This window comes from Alternaria rosae (assembly GCF_020736505.1).
Source record: "Alternaria rosae strain MPI-PUGE-AT-0040 chromosome Unknown BKA58scaffold_2, whole genome shotgun sequence".
NCBI lineage: Eukaryota > Fungi > Ascomycota > Dothideomycetes > Pleosporales > Pleosporaceae > Alternaria > Alternaria rosae.
Genome location: NW_025763571.1, coordinates 3763086 through 3774513, shown reverse-complemented (window position 1 = coordinate 3774513; position 11428 = coordinate 3763086). Strand labels below are relative to the sequence as shown.

The following is an 11428-nucleotide window of genomic DNA, read 5'->3' as shown; positions in this document are numbered from 1 at the left end:
GAGATACTCTTTACGGTATGAAGATCGCGAGTACTGGTCTCGAGGCGCCAGGAGCAATGGTCGTCGTTTCCTCAGTATTCATCATTCGCCGCATCACTTTGCCAAGCATCGTCGAGCAACTGTGCCTCCTTCAGATTGTACATTGCAGTGGATTCGAAGCTTCTCGTAGCAGAATGACATGGTATTTAGTAGATACGATGTATCGCAGTAGCTTCCTTCAGCACAGCGGTCTACTTCATCTGTCATTCCAATCATGGATCTTTTTGGATACGGGACGTCTCTCGAGCTCGATGCGAAATTTGTGAGAACTGGCGCATGGTGGGTTCAACTCGTTAAAGTTCAGTATCATAACTAGGAAACCTTTACTGACAGGCTCGTATCTAGGACTAACCAGGATGATGGGCCTATCCTCGGAAGAACGATAACGACTGACACGCAAACTGGCAATCTTGTCGTTGCCCTACTAGCTATATTATCAACCCTCGGTATGACTAATTAGGATATATCTCGATGTACCTCTAACAAGACCAGGTACGGCACATCTTTGGCATCTGATCGCATTTGCGATCCATCAATTTCGAGCCAATGGCCATCCAGCAGATGCTTTGTTCAGACAACAACAAGCGCTGCTCCGTACGCTTCCGACTCCAAGCTCAGTCATTGCTGAAGCGCTAAAGCTATATTGGGCTTGGAGAAAAAAGGCGGATCGACCCTTTCTACGGTCAATATTGTTGGTACTCATTGCCATGCTTTTCGCAGCGATAACGATTACCGCCTCCATCTTCTCCTCCCTCATTGTCGACACTGGAACGGTTACAGTCATGGTAAATTCTCCGAATTGCGGACAAGTAAACCTCACTGGAACAGTATGGCGGCCATACGGGCAGCTGATTGACAGAGCTGCTTCTGCATATACCCGGGAATGCTATCGTGATGGCCCACTGCCTCCAGCCTGCAATGTATTCACGCAACCCAACATACCGCTCAACCTTGAAAACGTTCCTTGTCCCTTCAACGAAACCATGTGCGATACCAAAGACGCCGTTCGCATCGACTCCGGTCTTATTGATGTCAGCAAAACTTTCGGACTGAATCTGGCTGCTCAAGACCGCGTATCCTTTCGCAAGAAGACTGAGTGTACCGTTCTACCAGTAGAAGGATACTATGATGTCGTTGATTTGGAAGAAAGGCCTATGTGGAAACCCGATTATCGAGAGATCTTGCCGGGAGAACAGGTTGCGGTTTTTTTCTACGGGCCAAGGACTCCTCTCGAAACTGGAGAGAGCTACTACGTACACCTTCTTTCCTCGAACTCTAGTGGAAATCCTTGGGTGCCTCGGTAAGTCAATATGACGATGATTTCTGTCAAGGGTTCAGCTGATGTAAGCGAAAAGCGGCCTGCAATGGTTTAGAAAGAATGAAACCATCGCACAATCAAGTTGGATTCCTAGGAGGGGGATAAAACCTATCAACGCAGACGAAGCAGAAAGCGATATTATCTTGAAGCAGTTCTTTGGTGGTTCCCTCTCCTTCGAAAAACCGATCAACGACCCGCTTTATTCTTCACATAAAGAATACGAAAAGGTTGACTTCTCTACTGGCGAGGTATCTATGCGCTATCAAGCTGATCACCCTAGTAAGGCAGTTGCATGTACCCAAAACGTAAGTCAAGCGCTCATTTTCACACAGCAATACGTACTGACAGCCCCACAGTTGCAATACTGCCATGCAAGAGATGGCAAAGAAGATTGGTGTACGCCAATGGAAGGTGTACCCCATCCTCAACATATCGAACAAGATTTCTCGGAAGCAAACGAGGTGCAGCGGGCGATATTAGAGCTGCTGATCAGGTCGACGTGGTTGCACCCAACCTCGGATGTTCTATCATGCAAGGTCAACACAATGATATCTTTGAACGAATTCACAGTTAGAGACATACCAGACGACTTCTGGAAACAAGAAGTCCTTGGCTGGGAACAGCAGACTTGGGGGGCTATGCAAGTTATGGTATCGCGTCATGCCATAGGGCCCGCAGAAGGTGATTCGTTAGCAGACGGGTATCTCATAGAGCCGAAGACTGAGGGCGAGCGGACTCTTTGTGGGGCGCAGAAGATGAAGAAGACTGGTGGGTTTGTGTGAGTATCCTTGCTCCACTGTGAAGCGTCTGATAACATTTACTAACTCATAACAGTAACATCAATGTCTTCGGTCTCTCGTTCATCATAGCCTTCTCCGTCCTCGTCGCAATCATCGACATCACACTCCTCAAATTCCTTGTTTACCTCACTCGCTTCCGCCGCGCGCTCGGTCCTCGCATCGCCCGCTGGACACAAGACGGAGTATGGCAACTGCAACGTCGAGCCTACGAGGGAGAAGGCCACCGCAATTGGACTGATTTGGAGAGCGAAATTCCGCTCATGGAGAAGGGTCATAAGCTCAAGGATCTACCGATCATGTGGAGGCCTGGCAAGAGTCCGATAATGGTGCAGACGTCTTCGTTCGCTTCGACGAATTTGACAATATCGGAGCAGCAGTCGGTAAGCGAGTTAGCAGCGGAGGACGTAGAGACCGCGCCGGTTATCAACGAGCCGCGGAGAGGCTGGTTTAGCTTTTGGCGACGTCAATAGTTGTAATTCGTATGCCAACGCCTCATGTCGATCATGAATTCATATTCAAGTTGATCATCTTTTAGCTGATGACTCAAAGATATTTCTCTCCAACCTTTGGTCTTGTTACAGTTTTCGATGAAAGTGAACAGTGCTTTTCCCCTTCAAACATATCACCCTCCGTGACGCCCCACTGGACAGGTCGCAAGTGAGGATCGATGTCGTCTGGTGATGGATGACATGCCGCACTCATGACTAGACTACAAGATGCCGCGAAGGGTATTCGAACCCTCATCTGTCTTCGCCCTATCCAGGCCACGGATCCTACAAGGGCATAAAAGCACAGAATCAAAGTTATGAAGCTTACTGCCGAGAACCCGATTGCGGATAGAGAATCACCCTGCATGATCTTTCCCTCTCGATCATAAGCGTCGATGCGGACAATAAAGATGCTCTGAGATAATAGCCAATGTAAACCACCGCTCACTGCAGCTAGAGGAAGGGACCAGCGATATGGCAGCTGGAGAATGTACTTCTCGCGTTGGTCCCCGACGGGACGAGTAACACGTAGGCCTTTGCGCGAGACTGCCAAGTTATTCCACTCCGCAGCTCCAGCCATAGCGGTACATTCGCTGTTGATAGCGAGATAAAAGTAGGAAAGCACCAACTGGGCGATATTGGCAAGCCACGCGTTCAAAAGTGTGGCCTGCGCGGATGTTTCAGTTTTGCGGAACGCGGTAAGGCTTGAGGATCCCCATCTAGGACTTGTGAGTCCCAGAGTCGAGAGTAGTATCACTAGACCGTAGAAGAGTGCGCAGCCAATCGCAAAGCTATTAAGACGTTAACCTCGCCTTTTCGGGTCCACAGTCCCAGGTTGACTTACATGGCGTACGAGGTATATACTCGATCTCTGTCGAGGGCAGTGGAATATTGACTGCGTCGTTTGGCCCAAAGATTGCCACATTTACGAATTATAATCGCGAGTAGATCTTGGTCTTCTTTTGAATTGTCTGTTACAACCCCAACTTTGGCGATGACTTCGTGTTTTGTTGACACACACATGCCCCTAGTCGTTGAGTCGGGATAAGCTAGAAATGAGGCTGCTCCATCTCCGACCGTAACGATATAGTCCAGATTTTCCATGAAAACCACCCACAACATCGTAAACAGCTTCACGACGTTACAGACGATCACAATCGCCATGAAGGTGAGACTTAGCTCGATGCGGCTGGATGTTTTGACGTGAAATTCTGCGAATCCGTGAGTGTAACGAGCCCACATCTGGTTGACGTCTTCCGGAGAGGCAGCGATTGTCGAATTAATTCTGACATACGTCCAAGTACCATTGATGATACTTCGGTTGAGGTATAAATCGCGTTCTATTTCAAAGGGCCAGGATGCGTTCGGATTCCAAAGTACTTCTGGACCGCTAAACGGCCAGCCATTCTCACCCAGTTCTGGAAGCTCCGACTTGTTTCCATGAAAGTACCCGTCGATCGCAAGGTACAAGTCTCCATACTCATGGAAACTGGTGTCCCCATAGTATGCACTGTCTATTCTGCTGTTATCGAGTGTTACATTGCGATCGTCGTTGGTGGCTGTATCTGCCTGACGTGATAGACTTTCGTACTCGATAGAGTCTGTTGGTAGCATGGAGATGTTGTACATGTTGTCTGCACCGATGTAAAAGACTGCAGAGTTGTAGCTGAGACTCGTAAGCCACCAATCTGATCCGATGAAAGTTGATACAAACCTACAATAAGTGTATAGGTATAGAGGACAATACCATGATGACGCACAGGAACTTTCTTCGGGTTGGGATATAGCTGAAGTTATGAACGCTAAGGATCCCGATATCAAGCCAATGATGTGCAGAATGAGCTCGATCAATATCTCTTCTTGTTGGCGAACTCAGTACCTGCATGGTGTAGTTAGAAGCAGCTAGAAGAACTGTACTGAGCGCATTGATCACGATATGGATAGCGCTAGACCACCAAGACATGTCTTTGGCTTTTCCAGTTGATAGCACGGTAAAGTTGTCCGCGGAGCCGTGCCGTAGTGAGCCGAATACCAGGATGCCTATGTTGCAGCAAAGAACAAGCGACGAAGCAAAGGAGCCTAGTAGAACACCCATACGCCAACCATGGAACCGGCTGTTCGAAGAGACGTCTTTGAATCGGCGGCTAAGCCACTGAAACGGCCAGGTTATGTCACGAATAACTGGTAGTTCCCAGAAAGCTTTGACGACCGCGTTGATCTGGTGTAGTCTTTGGGTTGACCGATCATCGTCCGTTTCTGAAGAGGATGAAGACGTGACTGATAAAACTGAAGACCTGGCGTTCTGGATTTTGAGCAAGGTCTGAGTGTCTGGACTGCTTGTTTGGTATGATCTATCTGCCTGTAAGCTTCGCCGGAAGATGATCATGATATGAACATGGGGCTTACGGATAACATGTCAATTCAGTCCCTACATCGAACGCCTCTGCACCGAAGGAACGGGGCAACCTTCCAGGTTCAAAGTCTTGATCATCGTCTGGCAGATATGATCTTGTCGATGATGAAGTTGACCAAGAGGGAGATGTCTGGGACGACGATGATCGACGCCCTGCTAACCCAGAAGTAAAAGAGGCTATGTTGTGGTCTTGGAATGGGTCCATAATAGCTCAAAAGCCTTCGAATCCTTGTATGTAAGAGTCCACGAGGTCAGAGTATTGATATTATAATGACGTTCCCGCATTCAGCGTTGAGAATGGGATGGAATGGGAGACAGAAACTGTGTGTTCGCTTTTTGACGTGGAACTTGAGCCATAATTTCATCGGAGAAGGCTGAGAAGTAGCCTCTAATAAGTACAAGACCTCCTAAAATTTCTTCTCGAGAAGGCTGAAGCATGGCAAACTTACAAGCAGTGTGCCGCCCAAGTTCGGCTTGGTGGTGGCTGTGATAGGCCTCCGGTTCAGGTTGGGGCTGATGACCGTGCGTGAACTCGAACCGATCTTCTTATGTTCAAATAGGTTCTTGCAGGGGGCTGAGGGCCTAGCCACGGCCTCCGTGGACGATGCATGGCCAGAATAGGTGTGCCTGCGTGCAAGCATTTCTTCACGCATTCCGCCTTCTTGGAGTTCACGACTTGTAGGAACACAATTTCTGACACAGGCTCTGCCATGATAATGTGCCAGAGAGCGAGAAACTCTGAAAGTCTTGTTATTGCCATGAGCGGATCCCCATTTGGCGTGGTGACAGCCACTTCAGCCACTTCAGCCCTCGGGTAACGATAGACCAGGCTAGAAGCCAGCCTTGCTTATACACGGCAGGAGCCATGTTCGTTTTGCGATGATTGTGGGTGCACGAACGTCGAAGTAAAATCCTTGTTCCCTGTTTGGTTGAGGCCATATCCATTGCCTGGCTTTGAAGGTGCCGATGCTCGTGTTGTGGTCGAGAAGCTGATGTTGTCGTGCTGTGCGGGTGAGGTATCGCACTTGCCAAGAACAACAGCCCCACCACAACAACACAGTCAGGCCGGGAAGGAGTGCTTCATACGTCAGAACAGCTATATCATCCACTGAGAGTAGTATTCTGGAGCACAACAGCAGCGCTTATACATATTGATGCAATGGATAAGATATAACAATGTGAACTTGAATGATTCGATTCTCAATCCTAAATGGCTTCCGCTCGTAAACATGCTAAAACATGCAATCCATCATCCGATGTACATAGAATACAAAACACATCCCTCATTTCCTTTCCAAATTACCAATCCTCTAGTATGTACGCTTGAATGGTGGTACAGCCTTGCACTCAGCCTCGTCCAGAGTAGTACCAACAACCTTCCTGTAACCTAATTGAGTCTCGCCATGCGGCTTCTTCTGCCACGACAATGTGTGCTTCATCCACTGGTCATCGTCACGGTCGGGGAAGTCCTCACGAGCGTGGGCACCTCGTGACTCTTTACGGTTGGCGGCGGATTCGGCAGTCTGTACGGCGCAGGTGAGGAGGTTGCGTAGCTCAAGGGTCTCGACAAGGTCGGAGTTCCAGATCATGCTGCGGTCCTTGATACCAACGTTGGCGAAGTCGGCGTCAACGTCGTGGATCTTCTTGACACCCTCGTCGAGTGACTCTTGAGTTCGGAAGACGGCGACATCGGTCTGCATGACCTTCTGCATCTGGAGACGGACCTCGGCAGTCGACTTGGCGCCGTCAGATGTGCGGATCTGATCGAGGACGGAGATGGAATCGGCGCCAGCATCGGCGGAGACGGGGTCGGCCTTCTGGCCGGGGCTGAAGTTGTCGCGGATGGTGTGGGAAACAGCACGACCGAAAACGATGAGGTCGAGGAGGGAGTTGGCACCGAGACGGTTGGCTCCGTGGACAGAGACGGAAGCAGCCTCACCGCACGCAAACAGACCTGGAACAACCTGATCGTTACCCTGAGCGTCTTGAGTGATGACCTCACCAGTGTACTTGGTGGGGATACCACCCATGTTGTAGTGCACGGTAGGAAGAACAGGGATGGGCTGCTTGGTGACATCGACACCAGCGAAAATGGCGGCAGTCTCAGAGATACCGGGTAGACGCTCGTGAAGGACCTCGGCGGGTAGATGGCTGAGCTGGAGGTAGATGTGATCCTTCTCCGGACCTACACCACGGCCCTCACGAATTTCCAGGGTCATTGATCGGGATACGACATCGCGGGAAGCAAGATCCTTGGCAGTTGGTGCGTAACGCTCCATGAACCGTTCACCCTCAGAGTTGAGAAGGTAACCACCCTCTCCACGGGATCCTTCAGTGATCAAGCAACCGGCACCGTAGATACCAGTGGGGTGGAACTGAACGAATTCCAAATCCTGGTTGGGAAGACCTGCGCGAGCAACCATAGCCATACCGTCACCAGTGCAGGTGTGGGCGGATGTGCAGCTGAAGTAGGCACGTCCGTAACCGCCAGTGGCCAAGACGGTGTTCTTTGCGATGAATCGGTGGATGGTTCCGTCTTCCTGGTTGTATGCCACAACACCCTTGCAGACACCATCCTCCATGATCAGATCAGTGGCGAAGAACTCAATGAAGTACTTGGTGTTGTGTCGTAGCGATTGTCCGTAGAGAGTGTGGAGGAGAGCGTGACCAGTACGGTCGGCAGCAGCACAGCATCGGTATGCCTGGCCACCCTTGCCGTACTTCTGCGACTGTCCACCGAAAGCACGCTGGTAGCTGGATGACGTTAGTATGCTGCACGAATCAGAGCTGGGTTGACCCTACATCTTGCCATCGTCAGTTCGCGAGAATGGGCAGCCGTAGTTCTCAAGTTCGATGACGGATTGAGGCGCCTCTCTTGTCATGTAATGAATGGCGTCCTGGTCTCCAAGCCAATCTGATCCCTTGACAGTGTCGTACATATGCCACCGCCAGTCGTCCTCGTGCATGCTACACATATCCGTCAGCTTCTGTCAATCCCATTGCAGGTCTTCCTGATCCACGTACTTTCCGAGCGCGGCGTTGATACCACCTTGTGCTGCGACTGTGTGCGATCGAGTGGGGAAAAGCTTGGATATACATGCTGTGTTGAAACCAGCTTCAGCGAGACCGAATGCCGCGCGGAGACCAGCTCCTCCAGCGCCGACGACAATGGCATCGTATTCGTGGTCGATGACGGGGTATTTGCTCGAGATGAAGCCTGACGCTTCCTTTGCCCTCAGGTTCTCGGTAGCGAATATGCGCTGCGCTGGCCGAGTGGAAGAGAAGGCTCGTGTAGTTGGGCGGAAGCTCCTCGCGAGCTATGAGGCGAACATTAGCCATTGAACAGTAAAGACTTGTAAGAAGACGTGGAAGATGCAAAGGCATTGTCCACCACTGCAAAAGTGTCATGTCGACATGCAACATTGTGCCAACGCCATGTGGGATGTGGCACACGCCTCGGTGCGGCGGATGCCGGGCTTGTCGACCGTCGACTGCGACTGCGTGGTGTGGGAAGGTCGTCAAAACTCACCTGGCTTGCAAGCTGCGTACGACGCATCCTGAGACAACTCATTTTGGCGGTAGCCGAAGAGCGGAGAGTATACGACGGGAGTGCGAAAGGTCCTGGTGGATTTGAAGTTGGAGGTCAATGATGGCAGTTGCGACCGACGGCGTTACTTACCAACTAAAATCGGAGCGCGCTAATTGGGTCGGTAGGCCTCGGCTGCATTGCCTCCCAAGTACCTGCCCTTGATTCCGGCTTTTCTTCTTGATGAACGTGATGCATCTTTGCCTCTATCGCAGGGTCACGCAGGCCATATAGGCTATCAACACAAAGGCTATGGGTCTGAGTGTACTTTTTATAGCAAGATTCTTGGCGATTATAGACATGATTTCATCTAAACAAACTCATCCCACACAAAATCGATACATGTTCGACAGCCAACGTTCTGCTTTGGACATTCGGCACAATAATGGTACTTGCGAAGCACATGGCGACTGCTGTCACTTGGGCTGACTCATGCACCTTGTCTGGGCCGACAGTTGTTGCCGCTGGCGCTCAAGATGTCGAGCCTCATTCGTCGTCGTCATAGACCTTCTCACACGATCACAAGGCTGTTACCCAGTCGTTGTACCAGGGAATTTTCTCCGCAAGTTACGTTGCTAGTATAGCTGTTGCTACTAACGTTAGCATACCATTCTTATTTACTCCAAGACCCTTTTCATCAGCCGCATCAACGTCTGAATTGCGCATGTTCATACAGACTTCTCGAATCCTAGTTACACGCACATGGGTTGACGCTTGCAGTTCGACATTTTGTTGGCTTTATTATATTACCTCGTACAAGGGGAAAAAGATAAACATCTACCCCCTAGAAGTCTACATTGCCGTAGGGATTATATAAACTTCGACTTTTATACTGATGTAGACGGCAGAGCACCTGTTCAAAGTCCTTTCCGCATTTTCGATGCCCTCACGTATGGCGCGACGCAGGACTCACTACGCGAACCAAGTCGCACACGGAAACACACCGTGATTAAATTACAGCGAGCACCTCATAAAAGAAAAATGCTGAACAGGTCTGGAGCCTACGTCGGAGTTAGGTTACCTACTTTAAACAGGTCTGCATCCTACATCGACATGAAAACATTCAGTTTTTTCCTAGGTTGACGTGGGAGTGCCGCTAGGACGGACATTTCTCACGCATCACGCATTGGTAACACATTTGTGAATTGGGGAATCGTTGAATTTTTGTTCAATCGCTCATGACTGGCATCCATATAGTAGACCTATCCTCTGCGCCCAAGCCCGTGAGAAGAAAGCATGCACTCCGTAGCACCACCTCAAGACATCTAAGACGAAGTCTGGAGGTCCTTCTTGAGGACACCCTCGTATTGCCTCTTCTCCGCCGGTGTCTGGTAAGCACCGTGACCGAACTTGGAAGAGGTGTCGATCCACTTGAGCTCGACCTTCTCCAGCGCCCTCCTGCTGGTGTGGGTGAACATAGACTTGCGCAGGGTCATGACGCGCTTCTTGACACCAGGGCAGTTACCCTTGAGGAGAAGGAAGTCGTTCTTGACCTCACCGTAGCGGACGAAGCCACCCATTCTGATATATGTTAGTAGTGATCAGCGACCAGTGTGACATGTGACTTACGGTGTGATGCGCTTCTTGGAGACATCGAACTCGGTTGAGGCGTTGCCCTCATCCTCGGCCTTGCCAATGCGGTAGATCTTGTGGTTGACCGAGGTACGGTGGTGGTAACCCATCTGACCAGCACGGGCAACAGTCCATTGGACGTGGGCCGGGTGCCAGGCACCGATACAGGCGACCTTGCGGAGACCCTTGTGTGTCTTACGCGGGAGCTTCTTGGTGCCCCATCGGGAGGTGACACCGTTGTATCCGTGACCCTTGGTGACGGCGATAACGTCGATCATCTCGTTGTCCTCGAAGATGGAGCTGATCTCGATTGGCTTCTCGAACAGACCATGGGCGTAAGAGACCTTGTCGGCGATGCTGCCACCGTTGACCTGGATCTCCATGAGATGGGCCTTCTTCTGCTTGAGCGGGGTCTTGTGGATCTGGGTGTGGGCGAGAACGCGGACGACGGTGCAGTACTTCTTCATGCGCTCGAGCTCCTTGGTGATGGACTGGCCGTTCTCCTCGGAGTGTTTCTTGGCGTACTTGGTGAAGGCCTTCTTCTTGCTCTTGTACCAGTTGCGGTAGAATCGGCGCTTGACCTCGTCGCTCAAGTGCTCAGCCCAGACGGTGGTGAGCGAGCGGAGACCACGGGGAGTCTCGATGTAGCCGACAAGACCGACAGCGATCATCTGTGGTCGTGTTAGTAGTGCGCCAAAATTGTTCGGAACTGGCTGTGCGTACGGGAGGAGTCTCGATGACGGTGCAGGCCTCGACAATCTCCTTCTTGTGCAGCTTGGCACCTGGTCGGTCGAGATCGCGGACGATTGTGGTCATACCGGCCTTGTAGCCCATGGCGGCCGTCAGGTGGACGGGCTTCTTGGGGTCATCCTTAGGGAAGCTGGCAATTGCAGTGAGCAGACTGTCCGACAGCGGGCGGCGGTAACATGGGAATTTACCTCTTCACCTTACCCCGGTGACGGGCGGCGCGCTTTCGCGGCAAGAATGCCAGAGACCCGTGGCGGGGGGCTTCGAACTTCCTGTGAGACATTGGCAGTTCGATGTGCTGTGGTTAGTTGTCGAACGAAGTTGTTCGAAGAAGAGTTCGAAACCTCGAATATTGGAATGTTGTGGGCACCGGAGGAAAGAGCGAGCGGACTGCGCTAGCTGCAAGCGGTTTAGCGCGCCTTCCGACCTTGGCACGTCCACGGGTTGCACTTGCCCCCACCAAGA

At 51.1% G+C, this 11428-nt stretch overlaps 4 protein-coding genes across 4 annotated transcripts; 1 reads left to right on the top strand and 3 right to left on the bottom strand.

Moving 5' to 3' along the window:
* BKA58DRAFT_104452 (uncharacterized protein) lies at positions 1 to 2664 on the top strand. The gene is made up of 6 exons (XM_046163805.1): positions 1 to 318; positions 385 to 485; positions 532 to 1339; positions 1395 to 1662; positions 1714 to 2135; positions 2192 to 2664. The coding sequence occupies exons 1-6, from the start codon at positions 254 to 256 to the stop codon at positions 2625 to 2627; spliced, it is 2100 nt and encodes a 699-aa protein (XP_046029689.1). The 5' UTR covers positions 1 to 253; the 3' UTR covers positions 2628 to 2664.
* BKA58DRAFT_104447 (uncharacterized protein) lies at positions 2567 to 5374 on the bottom strand. The gene is made up of 4 exons (XM_046163804.1): positions 5052 to 5374; positions 4364 to 4996; positions 3490 to 4311; positions 2567 to 3436 (listed from the first exon to the last, which is right to left on the bottom strand). Exons 1-4 carry the CDS (start codon positions 5261 to 5263, stop codon positions 2701 to 2703), a joined length of 2403 nt encoding a protein of 800 aa, XP_046029688.1. The 5' UTR covers positions 5264 to 5374; the 3' UTR covers positions 2567 to 2700.
* Positions 5375 to 6229: 855 nt separating this feature from the next.
* BKA58DRAFT_378097 (succinate dehydrogenase flavoprotein subunit mitochondrial precursor) lies at positions 6230 to 8629 on the bottom strand (the record flags this gene model as incomplete). The annotated part of the gene is made up of 4 exons (XM_046169673.1): positions 6230 to 7812; positions 7861 to 8025; positions 8083 to 8375; positions 8588 to 8629. The coding sequence occupies 4 exons, from the start codon at positions 8627 to 8629 to the stop codon at positions 6369 to 6371; spliced, it is 1944 nt and encodes a 647-aa protein (XP_046029687.1). The 3' UTR covers positions 6230 to 6368.
* A 942-nt stretch (positions 8630 to 9571) lies between these two features.
* Positions 9572 to 11302, bottom strand: BKA58DRAFT_104410 (60S ribosomal protein L3). The gene is made up of 4 exons (XM_046163803.1): positions 11155 to 11302; positions 10940 to 11096; positions 10214 to 10887; positions 9572 to 10165 (listed from the first exon to the last, which is right to left on the bottom strand). The coding sequence occupies exons 1-4, from the start codon at positions 11244 to 11246 to the stop codon at positions 9910 to 9912; spliced, it is 1179 nt and encodes a 392-aa protein (XP_046029686.1). The 5' UTR covers positions 11247 to 11302; the 3' UTR covers positions 9572 to 9909.
* Positions 11303 to 11428: the final 126 nt, after the last annotated feature.